The following is a 27,189-nucleotide window of genomic DNA, read 5'->3' on the forward strand; positions in this document are numbered from 1 at the left end:
GATGCCTTGGTGAGTCATTTTGAAAGCTAACTTATATTCTAAGCTACAGTTTTCTATTATTATCAGCTTAAAAAGGAAGATACTAAAGTTCTCAATTGTTATTCTTTAAACACCTTATCCATTAAAAAAGGAAAAAAAGGCTTATCAATAAGTACCAAGCTCTCAAAGGACTCACCAATTCTTACTATTATTACCTAATGTATTCCAGGCATTGTTTTCAAACACTAATGTAATCTCCACAACAGACATACAAAGTGGTTGTTATTATTGTCTCTATAGTTTTTACAGAAGCAATAAATAACAAAAACCTGAGGACTAAGGCTAATCAACACCAAATGGCAAACAAATATTGTTGTCGAAGGACTGTTTTCACCAAAATGAGTATCTCAGTGCGAAAGCCCCACTGGCAAGAATGGTTTCATTTAAGTACCTTGTACTTCTGCCTCAGTTCTTCCGTGTCTTCTTTTTCTACCTCTAGGACACGGCGCCGTTCGGTAGCATCTTCAGCATAATCAAGCTTAACAAAAGTAGGTACAATTAGTCTTAATTGCCACAGTAAAAAAGTCATTTACACAACTAAAGTACTATATGAAAATAAAAAACTGCAATTTGCTCAACTACCTCTTGCTTTATTGTCACACCACAGAGGAAAAACATGCAAAATAGTTCATTAATCCTTTCATGCTGGTGGTTCTCAATAGGCATAGTTGATGATAACAGACTTTACTTCAATGTTCAATGCCAAAGACTTAGCAGTAAATGGAGCATAATATTTCAAGCAATGAAAAGAAGGTATCACAGATGAGAGCAGTACACAGCTCTACTGTTGTTCAGTCACTAAGTATTGTCCAACTCTTTGCAACCCCAAGAACTGCAGCAAGCCAGGCTTTCTTGTCCTTCCCCATCTCCCAGAGTTTGCTCAAACTCATGTCCACTGAGTTGATGACGTCATCCAACCATCCCACCCTCTGTCGCCCCCTTCTCCCTTTGCCCTCAATCTTTCTCAGCATCAGGGTCTTTTCCAATGAGTCGGCTCTTCACATCAGGTGGCCAAAGTACTGGAGCTTCACCATCAGTCCTTCCAATGAATATTCAGGGTTGATATCCTTTAGGATTGGTTGGTTTGATCTCCATGCTGTTCAAGGGACTCTCAAGAGTCCAGCACCACAGTTGGAAAGCATCAATTCTTCAGCGTGCAGCCTTCTTCATGGTCCAACTCTCACATCTTCACATGACTACAGGGAAAACTATAGCTTTGACTACATGCACCTTTGTTGGCAAAGTGATGTCTCTTCTTTTTAATATGCTCTTTAGGTTTGTCATAGCTTTCCTTTCAAGGAGCAAGCTTCTCTTAACTTCAAGGCCGCAGTCGCCGTCCACTGAAAATAAAATCTGCCACTGTTTCCATTTTTTCCCCAACTATTTGCCATGAAGTGATGGGACCAGATGCCATGATCTTAAGTTTTTTGAATGTGAGTTTTAAGCCAGCTTTTTCACTCTCCTCTTTCACCTTCATCAAAAGGCTCTTTAGTTCCTCTTCCATTTGGCCACTAGAGTGGTATCATCTGCATATCTGAGGTTGTTGACACAGCTCTGTAGGGGCAAAGCTTCTACCACAACAAATATTTTAAGATTTGAGCTACAGAGCCTACTGAAATGAGCATAAGGGCCTGGGTTTAAGTCTGATCTTGTCTTGTGGCATAATGCTGGGGCAATCACTCACTTCTTTATAAAAGGGGCATTATTTGCCACCTACCTACCTGAAAGACAGCACTACATGAGAATATAAAATAAATTTTAATTTTTCCTCAAAAATATTAATATTACACCTGAATTTTGGAATTAGTATCCATTTTAAATACCCCATAAAACAAGTCAACCAATGAGATCAATTTACCTCCATTTCCATGCGACCCATGCCCATGACATCATACTTGACGACGATTGGAATGGGATCTGTTCTCCCTGTAACAGGAACATATAATCAAGGTGAGATGTAAGGCTAAGCCAACATTTCGCTTTACACATTGGGTTTGGGTGGTTAGAGATCTTGCCTTGGAGTGCAGAGACCAGAAAGCTACAGTGAACCAAACACAAGCCATTCTCACAGCTTACAACCAAACCTACCTCTCCAGTTTAAGCCCAAATAACCACCTTGACTGACCTTCCAGTTGGGGATGATTCCAGATTACTAAAGCAAAATTAAGTAAGTAATGCAAAGCATTTCTACGCAACGGCACCAGGAAGTTTAAAATCAAAAACACCTGAAATTCCTTTTTAAAAAGACTCCCAAATAACTTTCCATCAAGAATCCCTTCACGCTTACTGTTCACTGACATTTTCCCACACACACTTTTAAAACTGGTAATAAATATGTCAACTGACATGTTTAAATCAGAAGAGCACAGTTTCAAATATGACACAGGAAAATTCAATAACTGCAACTCAGCATGTTTAATATTTCTTTGTATTTAAAAGATGCTTTACAATTAAATGAAGGGGTGAAAATAATTAAAAGGAATGCAACAGTTAGTTGCCCTGAGGAAAAAAATAGTTTTACTTTTAAACTGGTGCTCTAAGGTCCCATTTTTCCAGAGTGGATTTAACACTGACTGCGGCAATCAGTAAGCTGTGAAAAGGACTAGTTGCGAAGAAAATTGACTTTCAACTAATTGATCTATGCTGGAGATTTTTAAAAATGTATATTTAATCCACTCATAACCAGCCAAACAAAGCAAAATGGGGCAGACAAGCACTTTACTACCACAGCTGTTTTACATCACAACTTGCGCTGTTTATTGTGATGTAAGCCCACTGAGAAGAGGACTTACCTTATCCGTTGTATACCTTTAGTGAAAAAACACAATGTTTACTTCCCTCATCATTTCACTCAGGCTGGTGTAAACAATTGTTTTTTTATTTTTGGGTTTTTTTTGGTTATACACACATATATATTATACCTTTGGGCTAAAAGTTGAGTTTTGTCAGGTTAAATCTGAGATATTGGCAAAACTGAATTTGCGGGGTAAAAAAAAAGCAGTAAACGCCACACCCACAACTAGGATTAGTCCCAGAGGGAAAAAAAAAATTGTTTCCAAAGTGACCAGCAACCACTTGAATCTAGTTGCTCTGTATTTGTAGGATTGATTTTTGTTTCAAAAAGAAATGAAAAACAAATTCAGAAGTTTAATTACTTGTCACCAATCTCCCATTATTGCTTTTAAACAATAAGCAGCTAATCGGGAATTATCACATGAAAAAAAAAATTTAAGTAAATAAAGAACATCTCACACCAGAAAAGAGAACAAAGTTGTAAACAGTCTTATTTTAGATACTATCAAAAACTGCCAGTTAAACAAAATAAAAATGCACTACTACCTTATGCCCAATGGTATAATAAATAAGCAGTGACTGCAATCTTTAGCAAAAGGACCAAATTAAGACAGGTTATAAAAATGACTTCCTAGGTGCAATATCACTTTCATAACGTCTCAATCAGGGATTTACTGGTAATAACAAATGGTCCAATGAAAGAATTGAAAAGAAATGTCAAAGTTATTTTTTTTGTTTTGATATCTTTTTTGATCTGTCAGAATTTGCTTTGTTAAGAATCAAGAAAATTTTGGTAGAAATTCATTACCTCTGTAAACCCCTGTTATAAACTCTGCATTAGTACTTTTGCCTTCTAAGGCAGTCAAAGTTTGTTTTAATTTATTTATAAATTGCAGTAGCAAGTGCTAGTGCCCATTATATTGTGGGGAAATCAAGTTTTTACAGTATCAGAATTTAATGTTTTAACTGATTTTTTTTTTTTTTTTGGCAATTCTAACACAAACAGATACATCCCTTCTTAACATTACCCTTTAATGAACAAGGATCAGACAAGTTGCATAAGGAAAGGAAAGGAAAATGAAAAAGACCAAGCAGAAGGATGAAGGCTACAACAGAGAAAGTAAGCCTAACATATTGGTGCACTGATGACAAAGGAGTAATTCAGTCTGAAAATAAAAAATTACCACTGCTAAGTTTACCATCACCACAACAAGTCCAGGATCATAATGCTGTAAAAAAGAAACACCATTTGTTAGGCAGAAACCATTAGGGTAGGAAACAGGCCTTCTAGCAGGCAGACAGGATGGGGTAAAGTAACAAATTGGGCTTTGTCCCTCCCCCAATTTCAGCTGGGGACGCAGCAAGGACACTTTGTGCTATGCAGTTTTCATAGCGGTTGGATCAGGGTATGAGATTTTTGTACTGCTACTTGAGAACATGAACAACCTCTTCTACAACAATGCAGGGGGTTGGGGGGAAGGTGGGAGAAAGTGAGAGAACTATCTCTCGCTTCCAATCTCTCATTTAACTACTCATTCTGTTAAATCAATACTCAAGGCCCAAGGTGGGACTTGTTCCTTAAGGAAATAACATCAAAGACAGATCATCAAGTGATTATCAAGTCATTGGCTGCACTAAAAGAACTCTAAGAGGACTGTCTCGTGGAGGGGATCATCAAGACCTCACTATAATAAATAAAAGGTCTGGAAAATAACCTTAGATTTTTCAGTGCTTGGAAAACTGGCACATTTGAGTTCTGTTATGAATGAATAAAACTTTTGAGGTACACGTCCTTAGAACTATGTTTCCTTTTAATGAACTCTTCCCAAGCCCACCAACATCTTTCTTTCTGCACACAATAAAGCCAAACTTTGAAGAACACCAGAACTCCAGAGAAATTGGCATCGAAAGGCCTGTCACATTTACAATTAGTCCACTCAGAAAACAGTCTGGCTTTAAAAACAATCTGAAGGGTGCTCGCTTCGGCAGCACATATACTAAAATTGGAACGATACAGAGACGATTAGCATGGCCCCTGTGCAAAGATGACACGCAAATTCGTAAAGCGTTCCATATTTTTTTCAAATAAAAAACAGTTGAAGAAAAAAAAAAAAAAAACAATCTGAAGGTAACATTGCTGCCTCCGCCAAGTAGTAATTTTTTTTCATTAGAGGTTCCAGACCAAAGAAAAATCCCACTGGGAAAAGATACTGAAGAATACATACATGAAGAGGCTGCAGTATTTAAAAAAAAAAACAACAAAAAAACCCCTCATTTATTCATTTGTGATCAATGATAAATCCTATGATAAAGAACACTACTGTGGCATGCCTGAGTAACAACCTATACTGATGACTTTTCAACGGTAAGTAGCAAAAGAATGTTTGCTAATATAATAATCCCCTAGAAAACTCAACTTCTTTTTAATACAAATTGAACTACATCCAGTTTCTCTTATTTCTTGATTTCTCTTAACAGGGACGAGTATTTCTTAAAATACACTAAAATAAGAACATTTTGTTGTTTATTTCATTTCAAAGGAAGCAACTTCAACCAGAACACTAAACACTTTCCTTAGAAGAAACTGTCCTCTTCAGCCAAAGATCTATATATAGATACTCTGACTGATCTAGCTGACGGGACATGGGTGGGAAAAAAACATACTACTCATAGAAAATTCTACTATCAATGTATTCACGTGAGGGGGAAAAACTGATATTCATATTTTCTAAATAAAAACTTTAAATATATATATATACAAGTATTGAATCATTATGCTGTATACCTGAAACCAAAATAATATTCTATATCAACTGCACCTCAATAAAAAATTTTTTAAAGAGATGGAAAAAACTTTTAATGAGGTTTCATTGATCAACTGATACTGTACACTCTATTTTAGAAGGTAGGCTTACTTCTACAATGACACATGTGCTAAAATACTCATGTACACATCTCTTGCTAAAACGTAAAGGTATTATAACTTATATTAACTGAAGAGAGAATAAGGCCAAATATGAAAATTCACTGATTGCTTACAGCCACAGTTTCTGAGAATGAGCCCTTCCATTAATCAGTTTCGATTTTGAAACACTTTAGGATACTCCAATCTACAAAACTGGCCCAAAGAACTGAGCTATAGAGAAAATTTTCTTTTTTTTTTTAAAACAAACTCCAGGAAAAGGACAACTGGGAAAAAATAGTGAAGAACCATAATCTGGTAAACAGCACATTTCACAAACAGAAGACACATGACTTCTCTACAGAAACAAATTAGAAATGAAGAAGCTTCCAAAGTGATTAAAACCGTTTCTGGACAGTCAGCAGATAAGATAACACTACAATTTACCTCTGCTGCCTGTTCCTTTGCTGAGATTCATCCAACAAAAAATAATTATTGAGTTGTTTCTACATACCAGGCATTACTGGAAGGCTTTGGGCATATTTTTTATGACAGTAATTAAAACAAAGTCCTATACCCCATGAATTATCTATAATTAGGCAAAATAATCTTACCAATATAAACTTATGGTATGAGGGAGTAGAAAATAATATTTGTGGACCCAATGCATGTATGGTTCAAAAAGCCTTAAAATGTCTAACGTCTTTCAAAGAAGTCTAAAATTGTTTTCAAAGACTGACCCTAATAAGGCAGAAGTAAATATAAAAGCCATCAGAAAGTCACAAGTTCTATTTCTAAAAAGCCACTAAATTGATAAAAGCCAAGAATCTGACCTGACATCTTAAATTTATTTCTTACTTTAAGCAACTCAAATATATATGTGAAAATCAAGAATAATACAAAATTAGGATGGTGACTATTCTCTGATTTGTAAAACTACTCAAAGTAAGACTCTATAGTAAGCTATGTTAGTGTGTTTAAATATAATTTCATTCATTTAAAAAAACAGTGATTACATACAACTTTCAGAAATACTTCCTGGGTAAAAAGTGGTATATTATTTCCAAACCAAAGCTTTACTTCTGCAATAAGTAAAATTGCAGAAGTAAAATATGTCTCCTTAAAATATGCTCCTTAAAATAAGTCTGCAGGAGCATAAAAATAATGATCACTTTTAGCATCACTTAGATATCTACTTCTTAGTAAATACCAAGTATATTAATTATACCCTATGAGTATACCCTTTAAATTTTTTTTTTTTTTAAAGAATTCCTACTCAAAATAGAATCCAAATTCTCTAGTGCTACAAAAACTAACCATATTCTTGCCACAGACTGTTTAATGATGTATACAACAACCAGGTTATTTTTATTTTCAGGCACAGGTGTTTTTTTTTAAGGGCACAAGTTTAAAAAACTATGACCTAAAAATCCTTCCATCTTCCCAAACAATCAGAGCTACTTTCTAGGACAAAATAGTTCAATTTTAATCATGTAATCTAATATATTAAGAAAAGGTTAGTTTTGTTTTGCTTCTCTTAGTTAAGCATACATATATTTATTTCATTGTTTTATCAGTTGACAGGGCCTCAAAACAATCCCCTAGTGGCTCAGTGGTAAAGAATCTGCCTGCCAATGCAGGAGACGTAGGTTTGATCTCTGGGTCACGAAGATCCTCTGGAGAAGGAAATGGTAACCCACTCCAGTATTCTTGCCTGGTAAATCCCATGGACAGAGAAGCTTGGCGGGCTACAGTCCATGGGGTCACGAAAGAGTCAGACACCACTTAGTGGCTAAACAACAATGTAGATGGTATAGTAGTAAGTCCTATTGTATTGAAATAATCCAACAATCCAGTGTTTTCTTCGAGTTGTATTCACTTTATTAAGTTACTACATAACTACACTGAGAATTCCTTAATATTCCAAGATCACTCTTAAACCCCAAAATGTTTTCCAGCTCCATTTAAACTGCTCTTCCTTAACCCTACACCTCAAACCCTTCTCAACTCACCTTTATTTTCTTTCTGTATTTTTCTAGGTAGTCCCTAAAAAAGGTGGCTACAAAATCTCAGTTCTCTAGTAAGAGGTAACTTCTAAACACTTGTGTCACTCTGGACAACTAGCGCGTGAGTCTCTGCAGCCTCTCCAGCAAAATGGAGACATTATCTCCATTTTCAGGACTGGCATGTAGATCAAAACAGACGACAAATAGAAGATGCTTTGTAAACCCTAACATTTCACTATGATGCTGCTAAACTCAAACACTGTTGTCTTAGGGCCTCAGAAAATTAAAAAATCAATTTGTTCTTTCATTTCCAAAACTGGCATTTTAAAGTACCTTAAAATTAAAAATACTCTAAGCAGCTGTGGTAGATTCTAATGTTCTACCACAACTTGGTGATAATGAAACAGTCCTATTTTCTGAAGGAGAAAATTATCATCTACCCCAAATCCTTCCCATATTATCATTCCATTAACAAGAGTGACCACTGAGTTTGAAAAGATTACACAAATATTAAATTTAAGCCAAAAGAATGACAGAGAAGGCAATGGCAACCCACTCCGGTACTCCTGCCTGGGAAAATCCCATGGACAGAGGAGCCTGGTGGGCTGCAGTCCATGGGGTTGCTAAGAGTCGGACATGACTGAGTGACTTCACTTTCACTTTTCACTTTCATGCATTGGAGAAGGAAATGGCAACCCACTCCATTGTTCTTGCCTGGAGAATCCCAGGGGCGGGGGAGCTTGGTGGGCTGCCATCTATGGGGTTGCACAGAGTCGAACACAACTGAGGCAACTTAGCAGCAGCAGCAAAAGAACCAAGTACACTTCAGCAAGACTTTCTCCAAATTAAAACAGATCACCTAAGAAACTTCTCAGGTACATTTATCAGGTACAAACAATTTTCTTAGGTACAAATCACCTAAGAAAATTAATTAAGCCTAAACAAAACAGAAAAACTTGAACACTGTCAAAATGCTTACTACTTTACTATTTCTGTCACCCGAGAAATACACTAACACCTATGAATGTGTACTGAATAGTTAAGTTATTAATCCACTGTATACCAAATTTGTAACAGATGAAGTCAACATGGAATGTAGATGTAAATTCAGAAAGTCAAATAGATTGAAATTACTGAAAAATCTCCTTTATTTCCTCTGGAGTCTCTTCTAAACAGTCCAGAGATCCTGGGTTATCCATAGAAATTTTCTTTTCCAGTTCTAAAGTCTATGATTCCATACAACTTCGAAGGCATTTTTGTCTCCTCTTAGTTTTGACTTTTCAAATACTGGCTAACCAGTGAAATTTTATATTTTCAACTGTTTCCACCTGATTGGACTACTCTAATTACAATGAAATCATGATGATTATATACTAATTTTATATATTGGTATATTGTATATACTAATTTTATATATTGCTACTTTTAAGTTTCTTGGACATGCCACTCTCTTAAGAAATATGAGAAACCAGTTTCCACACAAACCAGTTTCATTTTAATCATGCAAACTAATCTAGGGCAAGAAGTCCAGAAATAATAATGTAGGAAACAGTGTAAATCAGGATAAAGATAAGATTATAGGAAATATAAATAGCATTATACTAAATCAGACTAAAAATCACTAATCTATTTTGGATGAGCCAAAGAACCAATTGTCTACCCCTACTTGGTACAGTGAGGGTAACATTCTCAGAAGCTTATTTATTCATATGATCTAAAGCAAATTACTTGGGGAGCTTATTTAAAATGTAATTTCCTGAACCCTACTGCAGATCTGCTGAGTTGTACTGGTTGGGAATCTACATTTTTAACAAGCACCCAAAGTGATTCTGCTGCTCACTAAAGCTTGAGAATCACCAGTCTAATGGTAAAAGTACTAGAGTAGAGGTCAGAAGATTTATGTTATAAACATAGCTATTATCCTCAGCAGTTTGACTATGCATAAACACTTAAGTTTCTCAATCTATTTAAAGTGGCATTATCTCCCACCCTACTATTGGAGAGGAAAATGAGATAAGATACAGGTATAAAGCTTATATGCCATCATGTTTAATTCCCCAAACAATTCTGAAATCTTTTAAAGATTTGAGTATACTGAGGAAAGGTCACACCACTTACAGATTGCAGAGCTTGAATTTAAACCCAGGTCAAATTTCAAATGAGGTAATAAAGTAGTAACCTGTGAATCAAATACAGGCCTTACATATGTTTGTTTATCTCAGATTATTTTAAACTTTGAGCCAACATTTATCATTAAGTTTCACCAGAATATCTGGATTTCTGGTTTTGTTTTTTAAATTCAGGTCTGGCAACATATGAGACTATATTCCTACACAGTAACAATGAGCAGGATCTAGCTGAGTGGCGGTTATTCCTCTCCAGACACGGCACAACTCACACTACTTCCTACTTACTGTCTCAAGTTCAGTGGCCTTCAACTGTGTATGTTACCACCTGGCCCCAACAGGCATCGGAGCTTCCAAGTCCTACTCCTGAGACTGTCCTCTGCTCTTTCCTTCAAAGCTCCAGCTAGATTTTCTCTCTAACTTATTTTGGTAGCCATTTTAAATAAATATTTTTGTTTTTAGCTTTTTTCTTTATCAAAATATATTTCTCATAAATTGTACTTTTAAACTTTGTGTTCTTATCATGTTTATATTTGGTTCTACTTTTAAATACCAGTGCTTCTTATGGAAGAATGTGATGATTCCATGTATCAATTAACTAACTAGTTGGGCAGATAGATGCTAATACAATTGTTTGCCTCCTTATTTTCACAATGAGATCTTTCACTTATTAAATCATTCAAGAAATAAGTTAAAATTCTAAGTTATGTTTTTCAATTCTCTATTAAGCCCCCACTGTACCTTCAACTTCACAACTACGGTATTATACTGCACTACATTTATTTGTTACACTTGTGTCTATTAGACATAAACCTCTGGAGACAAGAGCTACATCTTATTCATTCCTTAACTCTTAAGACAGTACAGATCTGGCACATTCTACAGATTCAGTTAACTGTATGCAGAATAAAAAAACATATTGAAAAGCAACAACAGAAAACACATATATGCATAGTAATTGTTATCCTTTAGGAGTTTATAGTCTAACGAGAGTTAAGAGACACATAAATACAAATTATTCAAGGTAGAATGTTAAAAATACCACAAGAGAAATATAAAGTGTAAGAAAAAATAAAGGGGGAAATTATAGTATGAGACAAGAAATTACAGTATTCTCTTTACCCCTGGAGATCAATTATCTATCACTCTTAAAACTGTGGCCAAGGTTCTTACTACTCAATCTAGCCTCAAGTTTCCAGTGAATTTACACAAATTTATATTTATCATCAAGAAGATAAATGACCACTTCAAGTGCTCTAAGAAAAAATATCACATTCAAAGCTACCTACTTTTTTTCGAACCAGAGCAACAATTGTACATTTCAATTATGCAGTACTTTATTTCTCATCACCATCACATTTCTCCAGAAGACAGAAGTAAGCCACCACACAGCATTTAAGTACATTACAGATAGCATACTGATTAGAAGCATAGGTTTTTGGCAACATGATTCTCCTACTTATGTGCTGTAAGATTTTGGGCAAAGAATTGCTTAAAATGTCAATCTCCTCATCTGTAAAAAAGGAGTAACTACCCCAGAGAGGACTTAAATTAGACTATACATGTGGCAAGCACTTTGTAAACACTTAAGTGCTAGCTATTATAAAGGATTAACACTAAATCCAGTGAATAAAGGCTTGCTAGCAAGACATATGCATGAATCAACTGTACATTATGCTTCATAGTTAATTTATCATCCTTCATAACTACACTTTCCTTTCCAGTTCCACTGCTATCATTTTATTCTATCCCCTTATCAACTCATATCTAGACAACTTTCTAAATGGTTTTACATCTTCATCTTCAGTCATACTTTGGCTAGATTCATACTTAACTTCTACCACCAAGGTGCTAACTGGTATAATGGAAAGAACAATAGATCACAAATCAAGAGACCTAGGGACTGCCTTTCAACATTGTGGAACCCTAAACCTGTATTTCTTCATCTGTAAAATGAATTTCTGATTAAATTAGCTTTAATATTTCTATCTGCTAGATAAGTCTATACCTCTCTTCTTATGAAAAACTGCCTTTGGTTTACAAAATAAAGTTCCAAACTGGAGCAGCCTTCTACATTCAGTGTGGCAGTTAGTTAGCAGCATGGGTTTTGGAGTCAGAAAGACCAAGGTTTGAATTTTGATACTGTCATTTACTTGCTCAACTTCTTTAAGCCTCAGTTTCTTCCTCTGCAAAGCCAGAATAACATAGTCCTGGCTTTAAGAATTAAATGTGTTAGATAGACAGACAATGGGAGAAGCTGCTATATGGGGACAGGAAACTCAACCCAATGCTCTGTGACAAACTAGAGGGGTGGGATGAGGTAGGCAGTGGGAGGGGATTCAGGAGGGAGGGGACATACATATATTTGTGGCTGATTCATGGCAGAAGCCACCATAACATTGTAAAGCAATTATCCTCCAATTAAAAATATTGTAAAAAAGAATAAAATGAGGTATTAGTTAAGATAATATTAGATGTGTGCCTATATGAACCAATTTCCCATTACTGCTTTCTAGTTATGGTTTCTCAACTGCTCTTGGACACCCAAAACCCTGCTTCAACCAAATAACTGTGGTTTTTTCCATCCTTTCTTTTATATATTAAAGTTCAACATTTAAAAAATATGTATCTTGATAAGTTCTTCTGCTTTTAAAGTGTGACATTTACTGCCCAATGGACATTTTCTGCTCTAGCCAGCCACACCTACTCTTCGTCAACTGTAATCACCTTGTATATATCAGTATCTCTTTCTTTGATAATACCTATTCCTCCCTCCTTAAGACTTCATTGTGAGGTCTTCCCTAGTCATTTATCCTTACAGAGTTTACTCTTACGGTTTGTTCCACTTATCTCCTAAAATAAATGGCAAACTCATGAGAGTAAGGGTAGTATCTCACAATGTCATGTATACTCTTTATTATGGTCTCTTGAACATAGTATTTAATAAAAGTGCAACTATTTTAATGTAATTCTTTACCAGTGAGTGCTTCTTTTAAAGTAATCTATCTTGATAATGTCCAAACTGCTTCTATAACTGGTGTACTCTTTTCTTAGTAAAAAAAAAAAAATCTGATCTAAATTTAGAAAAATTTGCTACTTCCTTTCTAATCATTTTGCATGAACTTGAAATATATTTAATGTCTTCTGATTAAATAACACCTTAACATATATTTAATGTCTGTCTTTAAATGCAACAATCTCTATACTGAGAAACAAGTAGTCTATACAGCATGTGAGTTCACCATTTCCCCTTCTCATCTCCCCCAATCCCTTTTCATTTCTACTCTAGCCCTAAAATCTAGACTTTTTACTACAGACTGTCAATTCTAATTTTGTTTACTAACTGGATTCAACTCATTTGTTTATATTAACTAAATTCCATTAAGATAGTCAGAGGTTATATATAATCTATATCTTACTAAATTTGATACCTGAATTACAAAAATTATGCTTACCTTTGGAAACGCATAAAGACTGCACAGCTCATTTAATTACCAGGGAACAAAGATCATTCCAGGCTCCTTCAGCTAGACCAGCAGCAAGTATAAACTAAACCTTTCTGACAATCCATACTGACATGCAGAATGTCTGGATTCTAGACTTGGCACATAATCCATGAAAACAAATTTCAAAGGGAAACTAAGGAAGTAGAACAACTCAGCTTTTTACAAATATCCTATCCAGAACATTTATCTATGTCACCATAGTATTAAAGGAAACCTATTTTTCTCCAGCCAAAGAATGATTTTTCTTAGAAGTCAGTATGGTTTTAAAACTCAACATTCTAACTTAACAATAAAGCCCAAACTTTAACACTACATATTTCTACTGTATGGAATTCAAATCTAGCTTTTCTTTAGTCATAAAATGTATTAATATAAGCACTGCTGGGGCTTAGCTAATGCAGGGTTTACCCAACTATATTTACCATTTGTTTGCTAACTGAAACTAGAGTGGGAGGAGGGATACATACATAAAACCAAACAAACACTAAAGAAACCAACTCTACTCTGCTTGGATTCTGTCTACTGTGAGTCTTTTTCAAAACAATTCTTTTCTTTCTACATTTTTTTTAGTAGTAATAGTATATCATATCAAATTTTAAAAGGGATACAGTAAAAAGCAACTCACTTTCCCTTCACAGTCTGCCTTAACAATGATTTTTCTCTGCACAGTCAAGAAATAAGAAACAAATATACGCACAAACCCCACAGAATGTACCCTTTTAAAGTTTCACAGTGAAATGCTTCAGTTCATCTTTCTTGACACATTTTCCAGCCAAAAATTTTATACAATCAAATTTTTATGCTTCAATCTCAAAAATCTAATTCAACATTTTTAAGAAAAAGATATATGAGAAACCTGGAGATATAATACATTTCACATACAACTTGTAGGACTTTGGGAAAGCTGCCTAAGTATCAACAAAAGCTATGGACATGTTACAACAGAGAAAGCAACTGTCAAGAACCATAGTAATTATTTAGTAATCAGGAAGAGATGTATACTTTGTATCTTAATTAAAAAAAAAAAATCAATAAACAGGCAGCTATGTTTTAGAAGCTGGTTAGCAGCTGGGTTGATGTGTATTCCATTTAAAATAATGGAAAATAGAAACACACTGTTTTATGTGCCACTAAGAAATTTTATAAGCTGCCATTATAACTTTAATGCCATTAATAAGGTACATCTGATTTTACCTTTATTAAAATATGAAAAAATGTCTTAGGATCAAGGAAATATGGTAGACTATTTCCAATCTTTTATCACAGTGATATAATGAATAATTTCAATCATACATTATTTTGTGCATTTCATGAATAAGTTAGACAGAAACAGAATTGTTAGATCTAAGGATACATGCATTTTAATCTTTAAGTAATTCAAATTGTTCTCTATAGTGGTTTTATCAGTTTACAGTCTCACTGGCTATAAGAACCTATTCTCCCCAAATCTGACCAGGCTAGTCTTTTTTAAAGCCTTTTCCAAGCCAACAAGTAAAAAATGATATCTCATAGTTTAATATTCATTATCTCTAATATGAACAGAAATGAGAATCTTTTCATATTCCTAAAGGTCATCTGCAATACTTTTCTGTAAACAGTGATCATAGCATTTCCCCCTTTCTATTTAGGTTACAAGCATTTCACATACCCATACCTCTGTCTACAATGAGATATTACAGATATTTCCCCCGGTTTGCTCAGTTATTGTTACCTTATTATGATAAAATATAGTCAAATTAATCCTTCTTTTAAGGATTTCTGGGTTTGGAGTTGAACTTAGAAAAGTTCTCCTTATTATAAGATTATCTTTAATAAGTATCCTATTGTTCATTTTAATGATTTTATGATTTTATTTTTTACATTTAAATATTTTATTCATCTAGAATATGTTTTGGGGTAAGGTATGACAGTGGGGATCCAACTTCTTTACAGTTGTCCCAACCCCACTGCTTAGTGACTGAGGCTCTTTTAGATGTAACTAAGAGCTCAGTTGGAGAAGGAAATGGCAACCCACTCCAGTATCCTCGCCCGGAAAATCCCATGGACAGAGGAGCCTCTTAGGCTGCAATCCATGGGGTCACAGAGTCAGACACGACTGAGTGACTTCACTTCACTTCACTTCAAGAGCTCAGTACATCATCATCATGAGAAACGCTGGGCCAGAAGAAGCACAAGCTGGAATCAGGATTGCCAGGAAAAATATCAATAACCTCCGATAGGCAGATGACACCACCCTTATGGCAGAAAGTGAAGAAGAACTAAAGAGCCTCTTGATGAAAGTGAAAGAGGAAAGTGAAAAAGTTGGCTTAAAGCTCAACATTCAGAAAACTAAGATCATGGCATCTGGTCCCATCACTTCATGGCAAATAGATGGGCAAACAGTGGAAACAGTGGTTGACTTTATTTTTCTGGGCTCCAAAATCACTGCAGATGGTGATTGCAGCCATGAAATTAAAAGAAGCTTACTCCTTGGAAGGAAAGTTATGACCAACCTAGACAGCATATTGAAAAGCAGAGACATTACTTTGTCAACAAAGGTCCGGCTAGTCAAGGCTATGGTTTTTCCAGTGGTCATGTATGGATGTGAGAGTTGGACTCTGAAGAAAACTGAGCGCAGAAGAATTAATGCTGGAGAAGACTCTTGAGAGTTCCCTTGGACTACAAGGAGATCCAACCAATCCTGGGTGTTCATTGGAAGGACTGATGTTGAAGCTGAAACTCCAATACTTTGGCCACTTGGATGCAAAGAGCTGACTCATTTGAAAAAGACCCTGATGCTGGGAAAGATTGAGGGCAGGAGGAGAAGGGGACGACAGAGGATGAGATGGTTGGATGGCATCACCGACTCAATGGACATGGGTTTGGGTGGACTCCGGGAGTTGGTGATGGACAGGGAGGCCTGGCGTGCTGCGGTTCAAGGGGTCGCAAAGAGTCAGACACGACTGAGTGACTGAACTGAACTGAAGAGCTGAGAATTACTGAAACAAATAGCAAAATTAGGGACTTAGGACCCTAAAACATACATAGCATTAAAGGCACAGAGCTGGGAGTCAAATAGCTAGCACATATTCAGTTCAGTTCAGTTGCTCAGTCGTGTCCGACTCTGTGACCCTGAGGACTAGCACACCAAGCTTCCCTGTCCATCACCAACTCCCAGGGCTTGCTCAAACTCATGTCCATAGAGTTGGTGATGCCATTCAACCAATAATAGCACATATTAGTATCTTAGCTATTACTGCTACAAATTCTGGGAGATAGAGAGTAGTAAGATAGAGGCTTCTCTATGATTTTTATGACACTTAGGCTTTTGATGAATACCTAAAGATTAACTCAAATTCAGTTAAAATGTCTAAATATACACCATACAATTGAGGTGTTAATAACAATTAGCATTTATATAGTGTTTTACAGTTTGCATAAAGTAACTTCACTTAATTACTTTATCCTCATAATCACTGCAAGAATATAGGCAAAGATTTTAATCCTCATTTATTGCTGAAACAAATAATTCAACTTGTCCCTTTACTTAAAGTACTTTAAGTGGCAGAGCCAAACTCAAACCTAAATCCTAAGTTTCCAAATGCTGTTCACACTGCTTCATACCCTATACCAAGTGCTTCTAAACAAAAATAAAAGAGAATCCCTACTCTCAAGGAACTTAAAGCAATTTGTCAATTAAGTATTCAATGGATCACATACTAAAAAATATAAAACACAGTCCCTGGCCTCAAAAAACCTTCAAAAGTGTACCGTAAGTTTAAAAAGCAAGACTTAGAGGACTGGAAAATAAACCTGAAGAGCAGGAACAATCTTATTTACTTTGCCCATGACTTACATTATTTACAACTGGTATAACTAGAATACATTATTATCTCATAGCCAAGCTAATGCTGGTGGACTGTTACTGACTGAACCCTCTAAAGGAAATATATCATACCTCTTCATTTGTCTCAGGGGATGAACTTTTGTTTGTGACCAAAAAATCAGTCAAATCATCAAACAGCTCTTAGACAATATAACAAAGAAAGTTTAGGAACCACTTCTGGGCTACATCTACTTACCTATTTCATAGCAAAATAAAGATTTTGAGCTACATTCCATTCTATTTCAAAGCTGTCAGAAGGTCATAAAACAATTTCAAGAACCAAATTCAACACCCACAAAATACAACTATCATCTGCTGTTTATTCCAAATTAAACACACTTTCTGCCTCCATTAAAAGAAAACAAAACCACAACCGTTCATAGTATTTCTCATCAGCAGGCCTTTCTTTATTGTTGTTTCCTTCAGGTATCTTGTCAACAACCTTTTCTACAAGTCTTTTATTTTTTTTTAATACTAACAATCACTTATCTGCCACACACAAATTTTAACTTTTGAAGTATTTTAATAAGCACTGTGATGTGTGCTAAATCGCTTCAGTCGTGTCCAACTGTGCAACCCCATAGACTGAAGCCCTCCAGGCTCCTCTGTCCATGGGATATTCCAGGCAAGAATACGGGTATGGGTTGCCATTCCCTTCTCTAGGGGATCTTCCCAAAAGGGATCCAACTGGTGTCTCTTATGTCTAACCCACATTGGCAGGCGGGTTCTTTTACCACTAGCAACTATGGAAGCCCTAATAAATATTAAGGGAGAACAAAAGGTGAATAAGGGAAATTCAAGTACAAAATTAAACCCACCTAACAAAGCTGAATTTTCTATCGTGCCACAAAGAATTCTGTTTCAGAGTTAGCATGCCCTATTCTCCAACCTATCCAGTGACAAGTTATATACACTGCAGCCCCAAAGACTAGCACTCTGTAAAGTCTCACAAGGCTTGCAATAATTTTTAAATGTTAACAAAATCTTGAAAAGATCAGGTTTAAATTCAGTGGATGGCTGCATGTTAAAAAATGTTAGAGCCTAAAATCAAACAAAAGCAACTAAAAGTTGACAATAAACAAGTAAATACAAAGAACTTACAAAGCCATGAACCTAGAAATTATTTGCAGTGATTAGTCTATGCAGTAGTAAGAAGGCATTATGATTTTCTGCAAAGCAATAGGGTTTTCTTCAGTGGTTATTTGTAGCAAAGATTTGGTACAATGAAAAAAATTTGTCATGAATTATCTCAATATGTCATAAATGTGGCTATATTCTAGTCAAACTATGTGGGTATTACAGAAAGAGCTATGTAAAAGAAATCAACTCAATGTCTGTACAATGTTGAATGTGACACTAAAAAAATAAAAGAGCCAAAAAATAAATAAATAAATAAATAAAAGAGCCATTTCCAAGATAATTAAAGTCACCCCTTAATGCTGGCAGGAGAATAAGGTCCCATTCTTTTTGAAGGGTAGAGACCGTACTAGCCATTCAAGACAGATGGGCTTTGAAAAACAATGTGAATTTAGTAAACACTACCAAAATGTACACTTAAAATGGTTACGATGGCAATTGTATGTTACGTGGGCTTTGCCACAATTAAAAAGAAAAAAAATGGATGGACTTCAAATTTATCTTTTATTTTAAATAAATAATGGATTGATGAGTTATTGAGTGCTTATTACATGCCAATCACCACAGAGATGAATGTGAAATATGGATAAAATCTGAATTCTCTTTTCAAGGAATTCAAAGTTTAAAGAGACTCAAATTTGAAAGTATTCTTAAAATGAAACAATAATTTTCCATCACCCAAAAATAGTTAAGTACCCATTTACCTAATCTTTTTTAAAATTTTATTTTATTTTTAATTGGAGGATAATTACTCTACAATATTGTGATGGCTTCTGCCATACATCAACATGAATCAGCCATAGGTATACACAGGTCCCTCCCCTCCTAAACCGCCCTCCCACCTCCCTCCCCATCCCACCTCTTTAGACCATCAGAGAGCACCTTTCTTAAACTCGCTTGCTATATGTCTCTCTCACTCTTTTTCTCTGCCAATTCTAGTTGTACTTTGAAGTCTCCAATGCTTACAATGCAAAACTCTGGGATTCAAACAGATTTGCTAGCCCCCTATGTGATGTCCCCAAATTCTACTCCCCTGTGTACCTGAACAAAAACAGTAACAATCAACAATGCTCCTGGGAATCTCTGAATAGGAAGAGAGGTTTCAAATAGTAGGGGGAAAGATCAAATCCAATCTTCAGACCTTATTCTGAACTATCACCTCCATTCAACCCAATCCAACATTTAACTGTGCAAACCACTGGGACTAAACCTCCAAGAAGTCATTTCTACTTTAGTCCTGATGACCCCTGCTCTTTTCTGGTCTCTTACAAAATCTATGGTCTATGCCATACAAATTGCTCTCAGTTGTTGAGTATTCTTTATACTGTGTACAATGAGTTCTTGCACCACTGGAAAACAAGTTTAGTGGTGATCAAATCTTTCTACCTCCCCAAAGGACAGGTTAATGCTTAGTAATAAATATTAATTTGAAATGTATTTCTGAGCATTTCTCATGTCAGCACTGAATAGAATCTGTGGATGTATACTTTAAAAAGCAAAGGATGTAAAGACTGAAACATCCTGTTTCATGCCCCGTCCTGTTGTGCCCGTTAATACAGACACGTGAACTGATTATAGACTGCCCACTCGTATTATGGAAATTCATTTCCCAAATTCAAAAACTTAAGTCAACAGTAGTACACCTCTCCCCAAAGATCCCTTTATACAACAAGACCCTTCATGACCAAATGTAGAAGTACAATGATTTCCATCATTTCTGAGGTACTGTTCACATCTGCAGACAACAGCAGCCCTTGAATATGAGGGAGCTAATAAGTGAATGGAGTTGGTTGACTGGTTTTCAACTAGCAAGAACTCAGAAGCAGAAATGTTAGCATTGTTTGTTATCCAAATAATTAGTATAGTTAAAAAGAAAAAAATACATGCAATGTAAACTTTAAACCATACATTTCCCAGAGACTGACCTGAACTTGAGAAATGGCCTCTCAGAGAACCCTAGGAAATCTCTGTTTCCATTTAATGTTTCATATAGGTTAATTATTCTCTCTACTATCGCATGGAGTCTGATTAGAGACAAAGAACCAGGGCAATCACCAGCTTCAGGAAGAATTCAGGAGGGCAAAAATTAAACTCTGCTGTTGAAATTAATCCTCTTTAAAATACAGCAGCCACAACACATCACTAAGTGACACAAAGAAAGTACATTCTGATTTCATTTACTTTATGAAGTAAAGTGAAGTACATACGTATTTCATTTACTTTACCCACCCATCACTTCCACCAAAAGAAATTAAAAACAGATTGAGCCATACACAGTATGTTTGACCTGAAAGTATTCATGACACAGCAGCTTACTCTTGCAAATTATTAGCTTAATAGTGATTTCAAATACAGTTATAGGAAAAACAGACTACTCTAGGGGATAAAAGGCGGGGAGGGGGGAAAGCCCAAACACTTTTTAAAGAAAGACAGCAAATATATTCAGACATAAGATCTGCATCAGAAACATTTTTTCTTTCTTTTTTCTTGGTATATTTAAAAAACTTACCCTGAAGAGATTTTCCCAATCCCTGGCCCAGCTTCCACCCATGTTTCTGGAGTAAGCGATGTCCAATATTATCCTGACAGACAGAACAGAGAGACAAACCAAAAATATTCCAATAATATATTCTTCCCTTCCTAGTGATATTTAACAGGTGATGAACAAGAGATAATTCTACATATATGCATGCAAAAAAGGTGCTAATAGGGGAGCTGTGCCCAACAAAGGGGGCATTAATGTAAAAAGAAATACTGGCTAGTATTTAATACAGTAAGACCAAAGAGGGTAAGGGTCCTTTCTGATGGTGTGTTGGGCAATTTTTATACACAACACTTTTAAAAAAGAGAAAAAAGGGAAGGGGAAAGGGGGAAGAATACACTTATGAAATTTAAAACTAACATTAAAAAGCATAAAATCAAAGTACTTATACAATCATATCCACCACCTAGACAGCACCACTTTAAGAGTTTTTTTTTTTTTTTTTAAAGAAAATCTACATTGTGTTTAGTTATTTTGCTTATGTGTCAGGCTTTCATGATATAAAGTAAGTTGTAAGTGTAAGACTGCCCCACCACTAGAAATGAAAACACAATCAGAGCAAAATCCAGGCTAGACTTGATTGGTTTTTTAATACATATATAAAAAATATAAATATTTAACTAGCATGCAGCCAATATTAAACTGAAAAAACAGTGAGGTTAGTAAAACGAGAAATTAAATTGATTAAACAGAAAAATAAAATGAGCTCAAGCACAGACTGAGTGATGCATTTCAACATGTAATCTAACAAAAATGCTAAAATGTTAGAATGAAACAGGCCTAGCAATAAGTTAACAGTAAAGAACCATTAGTGCATGTAGGGGAAAAAAACCAATATACATAATGTCTCATCTTCCTAGGAGCACAGTGGAAAAGATCTTTCAATGGAAACCACATGTAAAGACACTAGAAACAACAATTAAATGTCAGCTTTTGCATAAGGTTTCAAGATCTTAGAAACCTCTGCAGACCTTTGTCCAGTTCTTTGCTTTTTACAAATACAGAGAGAACACTAAAATAATCATTTAACTGTATCTGATAAAATGATGTAAAGGAAAACATTTAAAAATTGTAAACAAAAAGTGTTCTGTATGCATTAAGATGTAATTTATAATATTAATTGGGTATCACCACTTGAAAATAATCTCATATTTCTTGAAATGAAATTATGAAGTCAACTAAACCATAAATTTCTGAATTAAAAACAAACATCTCAGATTAAATTGACTTTTATCTTCCAGCTACATATTCAATGGTAAAATGCTCTAGAATTATAGAAAAAATTATGTTACTAGTATATCTCTGATAGTAAGTTACAAGAGGAAGATCAGGTCTCTTCAATGCTCTGCTTAAAAAAAAAAAAGGGTCAACTTCCTTCTATGAGTTTATGAGAGGATGCCAACTAGAAAACTGGACTAAGCAGCTTATTATTTTATTGATTAGAGGAACGAAGATCAGGATACTTGAAAAAATGGGGCAAATGATAATGAAAACTGTTTCTATAAAAAAAAATGCAATTATTTTAAACATACATATACACAGTCATTACTGTGCACAAAAGGTCACTAGAGATTATTTTTTGCTAGGAATTGAGAGAATGAGAAAATGCTATGGTTATATGTAATCCAAGTACTGAATGCCTAACTATTTATAAATAGCTTTATTGTAAAAAAAAAAAAAAAACTTTTCTAAGTCTTAATACAACTAATGTTAGCAGAAAATGAAGATAAAGAGAGAGGCCTTTATAGTACTACTGTGGAAATAAACTTACCTGTACATAAAATCCTTGTTTTATATCATAACTCCTACAACTAAATTAACTGCAGAAAGGACAAGGATAGCAGAATGACTCTAAGATAATGTAGCTGAATAAAGTATTGTTAAATCTTTTAATAGGCTAATTTTATGACTAGGCACAGATTTAGGGTATTAAAACCATGCTGACAAAAATTGTTGTCTCTTTTTTTAAATTAAAAAAACTATCTTTTGGCTAAGTGGAGATGAGACATTATGCTGACAGTGTTATATTATGAATGCACTAAAATAAACAGACAAATGAAGCAGTATGCTATTTCCAAAAGCAGTGCAAGTGGAGTGAAAGCATTTCCATACGAACCTGGCTTTAAAAACTGGGCTGTCAAAAGAACAGTTAAATGTAACACAAAGTAAGAAACTGTCCAATCACTAATGGTCGTTTTTTTTTTTTTTTTTGTCTTGTTTTCAATTCACTGCTTGCAATTAATGTATTTATTAAAGAAGAGTGAAAGCATAAGTAAATTCACGAGTCAAGACCAGCTGAGAGATTCAAGAGCAGCGTGTTGTGACTGACAACAGTGAAAGGAAAAGCAAATGTTAAAGGGAGAGGGAGAAAAAAGAAAAATTTAGGGTTATACACATTAGCATCACTTTCACAAAACCACTCAAGATGGCTGTCACCTTCTCAAAAAAAGCTATTGATACAAAATGGCAGTGGTACTTCTCTTCTAAATCTTTAAAGGAAAACTGTTCTTTAATTAAATCTACTTCCCTGGTGGCTCAGACGGTAAAGCGTCTGCCTACAATGCAGGAGACCCAGGTTCAATCCCTGGGTTGGGAAGATCTCCTGGAGAAGGAAATGGCAACTCACTCTAGTACTCTTGCCTGGAAAATCCCATGGTAGTCCATGGGGTCGCAAAGAGTCGGAGACGACTGAGTGACTTCACTTTCCCCAAGTATGAACAGGGAATAAAATGTCAGTGGTTATGTATTAATATTATTAATATGCCACTCCATGTCCTTGCAATTATAACAAAAAGCAACAAAAATAATAGGCCTATCTCCCAGAAAGTCTTCCACTCACCAACCTCCTAGATTACAGAAAATCTGAGCCTTTCCTATAATTTCAGACTATATCTGTTTTTGGAGGAAAAATGGCAGTTCTGCAACTCTGCAGAAAGGACTAGCATTCACTATGGTCCCTTTTCCTACCAAAAGAAAAACGTTTTATAAAGACTAGTCAAAAATCGAGTAGGCTTAAGGATGATGGGTAACACAAGAAAGGCACGTCAAAATACCTCATAACAAAGTATTAACAGAACTAAATGTCATTTATAACAGTAAACTGCAGTAATCTGTAGCCTCAACTGGTAATCTAGACATAACTAGGGCAATGAGCATTATTTAATTCCTGAAATAACAATTTATTATTATGGTTACTACAAAAGTGACTTAAAAAACTTCATTTTTTATTTTTAAACAAAATAAATAATTTGAAGTTTAGTTATAATCTTATAGAACTGAAAATGTATTTTTTTTAACACAGACTGGTTTGTGACTGACAAAAGGGGCATGTATAGTGAGATAGGCTGTTTATAATTTAAATACACATGGAAGAAATGCAGGAAAACACTAATTTTAAACAATTAATAAAGCAACTAACTTTGCCCAAGGGAGGTAGGCAAAAGGGTGGTTTTCCAGATCATTCATAAAGAGTTCCCAAAACCTGTTGTTGTTTGGCCGCGCCACACGGCCTGTGGGGTGTCAGTACCCTGATGAGGGATTGAACCTGAGTTCTTGGCAGTTAAAGTGCAGAGTCCTAACCACTGGACTGCCAGGGAATTCTTCCCATGACCTATTTATTACTCTCTGTCCTTAACATTCAAAAATGGTGGCAGTCTGGCATTTTATTTGGTTAGGAATGAAGTTCTTCTTAATTCTGGTTAAACTATGAAGCTGAGCTAAAAATTCAAAACTTTTTTCATCTAGATTACCTAAATTGGCCTTTATGGTTTTTCTATTTCTAAACTTAAATGTAAATTAAAGTGCTATATTTTAATCTTCCGTACTAAATGTGCAAGAAAGGAGGATATAATTTTTAAATGGGAACATCAGTAATAGCAAGAAATGTGTATTAGAAACAACTACCAATATGCTAAAAACACAATACCAGCCCCAAAACAAAAAACCATCTCATTATTGTTTCAGCCATTCCTCAACAATTTAATTAAATACCAAGTAGAAAACTTCCTAGGAACTTCCCTCTGTTCCCTGAAACTGTATACCATCAAAGAAACAATAACGATTTGGGAAACAGCCCCACCAATCAGTATAATGGGAGTCTGCCAAAATATAGACTAAAATTCACTTCATTGTGTGGGGTTGATTCTAAGTTTTTTAATAGTAGGAAACAGAATACCAAGTCTCAAGAGAAAACTATACTACAATTATGGCAATGACTAGATGAATACTAATTCCACACTGAATTTTCTTTTAGTCGACAGCCACATTCAATTTACACCATTTAGCTCATTTTCAACAGTGACAAAAATGGCAAATCTCTTGAGTGGATTGTAAGCTTTGCTGATTGTGTATTAAAGACTCTATAAGCAAAAACCAAGTGCTACTAGGTGAACCCATGCAAACAACAAGTTGTAAAAATTCCCCAAACAAAAAAATCTATAGCTCACTACAGATGACACAATGAAGACTAGAGAGAAAAGCCATATAGTAATGCTACACCATTCAGCTCCAAGAAGCACATTATTTATAGTGCAGTCCACATATGGTCACTGCGAAATATCAAATCAGCAGTCTTATAGAATTACAGTTTGGAACTAGTGGAGTCCACAGATCTAAACAGATATGCAACATGACAAAACCCACTTATACATATACTTCTAAATCCTTAGATATGCAAAGTAAACATCAGCAACTGGAATTTGAAAACTTACATTCATTTTTTAAACCTGCTCAGTCAACCTGACAACTATAAAGACAGAATTTTAATCAGTCAGGTAGAACAAAAACCAAGTACTGGCTGACGGGCAGTTTCACTTCCAACTGCAACAATGACAACATATTTTAAGTCTATGGTGCAGGGATTTTGCCTTTGTATAGCTTATAATCACTCTCCCATCTGATTTCTCATCTTCCTTCTATGGTAAAGATCACAAAGAACCATATACCTTAAGTCAAATCAACCAATTTTTGGATCTATGGTGGAATTCTAGACTGGGTCATGGTTTTAAGATTTTTGTTTTTTAAATGCTTTATTTTTCGGTATAAAGTGGAGATCATAATTATAGCTGGGACCTAAAAATCTCATAAAGCAGCTACATTAAAACATAAATTAAAAAAATTTTTTGTAATAAGAGCAAAATGTTTATACTTTCCACCTTCTCTTTAATTCAGATAAACAAGTTTTCTGGCAATTCTTTAACAATTTTCTTGGAACAGTGTTTTATTGTCGACCAGAAACTTCACTGAAAGATATCTGGTTGGTTGAAATAAACCAGGGAAAATAAAAATTTATACCAAAGATAACCACCTATTTCATTAATGCTGGACTCTGATGTATTTTCAACATTTCCAGATTGAAACTGAAGTACCTGTATCATCTCAGGAACAAATCTAAGCTTCACAAGTTTATCAAAATCATAATGTATTATCACATCTTTGTATCTCATTTCCCATCTTGCTAGTTTGCAACACATTTACCCTATTACAAAACAAAAAGCCCTTAATCCTATACTCACAATAACCCTTCACATGGGCATATTCTTGGCACAAACCTGTCCAGAGACTTCCTCGGTTACCAGCTGCTGCAGATTACCTTTGTTTAAAAAAAAAAATGACTAGACCTTTAGCTCCTGCAATGATCTGTAGACTCCCAAAGCTGCATATTTCCAGCCACTTTTGAGTTGCATGCTGTAGCAAAACAGTCAGCACCTCTCAATAGATATTGCTGCAGAGAAAGATTTTAATTCAGCAGAGACTCTTTCTGTGTGTTAGAAGCAACTGCTATTTCCCCCTAAGAACAAGATAGCTCGATAGCTCAACAAGATAGCCAGCCAGCCAGATGTGTAACTAATATACACTTACTTGGTGGGCATTCCCAAGGTGATAGGGCTCTTGGAAGTTACTACACTATTTTTATGCCAATCATTTTAGGACTTTCTTTTAAAACTTTAAATTTACCCCCAAATGATTGGGGAACAGAAAAATCCCTCTCTTTTTGCCCCACTTCTATCTAACACCACGTTGGCTATGAAGCACCTTACTATTACTACCTAAACTACCACATTACAAATAATGCATATTTTAATGTGTTTGAGGAGTAAATTTTCATTAGAAGTACAATTTACTACTATACATCTCTGAATATATACTTATTCATAAAAAATTAAATATCCAGTCCGAGGACACTTGCTATTTTTAGTGGAGAAGATAATACTATTTAATAAGTAAGGCATGTATCAATTCCACTCCTACTCACTGAGATTACTCAGTCAGACT

At 35.1% G+C, this 27,189-nt stretch overlaps 1 protein-coding gene and 2 non-coding genes across 7 annotated transcripts in view; 2 read left to right on the forward strand and 1 right to left on the reverse strand.

Annotated features, from left to right (window-relative positions):
• GPATCH8 (G-patch domain containing 8) overlaps positions 1–27,189 on the reverse strand; it is a 90,417-nt gene that overhangs the window by 41,244 nt on the left and 21,984 nt on the right. The window contains exons 3-7 of one of the 5 annotated variants that reach the window (XM_061144223.1): positions 23,033–23,050; positions 20,884–20,956; positions 4,017–4,061; positions 1,898–1,965; positions 431–517 (exon numbers count right to left, since the gene is read on the reverse strand). In XM_061144223.1, the coding sequence (XP_061000206.1) occupies positions 431–517; positions 1,898–1,924 (114 nt within the window). In that variant the 5' untranslated portion in view covers positions 1,925–1,965; positions 4,017–4,061; positions 20,884–20,956; positions 23,033–23,050. The remainder of the gene's footprint in view (positions 1–430; positions 518–1,897; positions 1,966–4,016; positions 4,062–20,883; positions 20,957–23,032; positions 23,051–27,189) is intronic. The other 4 variants (XM_061144221.1, XM_061144222.1, XM_061144220.1 and 1 more) reach the window with 4 other exon arrangements.
• LOC133058067 (U6 spliceosomal RNA) lies at positions 4,806–4,912 on the forward strand. The gene has a single exon (XR_009693191.1). It is a non-coding gene; the product is annotated as a U6 spliceosomal RNA (small nuclear RNA).
• TRNAC-ACA (transfer RNA cysteine (anticodon ACA)) lies at positions 23,441–23,512 on the forward strand. Its single transcript has one exon. It is a non-coding gene; the product is annotated as a tRNA-Cys (tRNA).

This window comes from Dama dama, chromosome 5 (assembly GCF_033118175.1).
Source record: "Dama dama isolate Ldn47 chromosome 5, ASM3311817v1, whole genome shotgun sequence".
Classification (NCBI taxonomy): domain Eukaryota; kingdom Metazoa; phylum Chordata; class Mammalia; order Artiodactyla; family Cervidae; genus Dama; species Dama dama.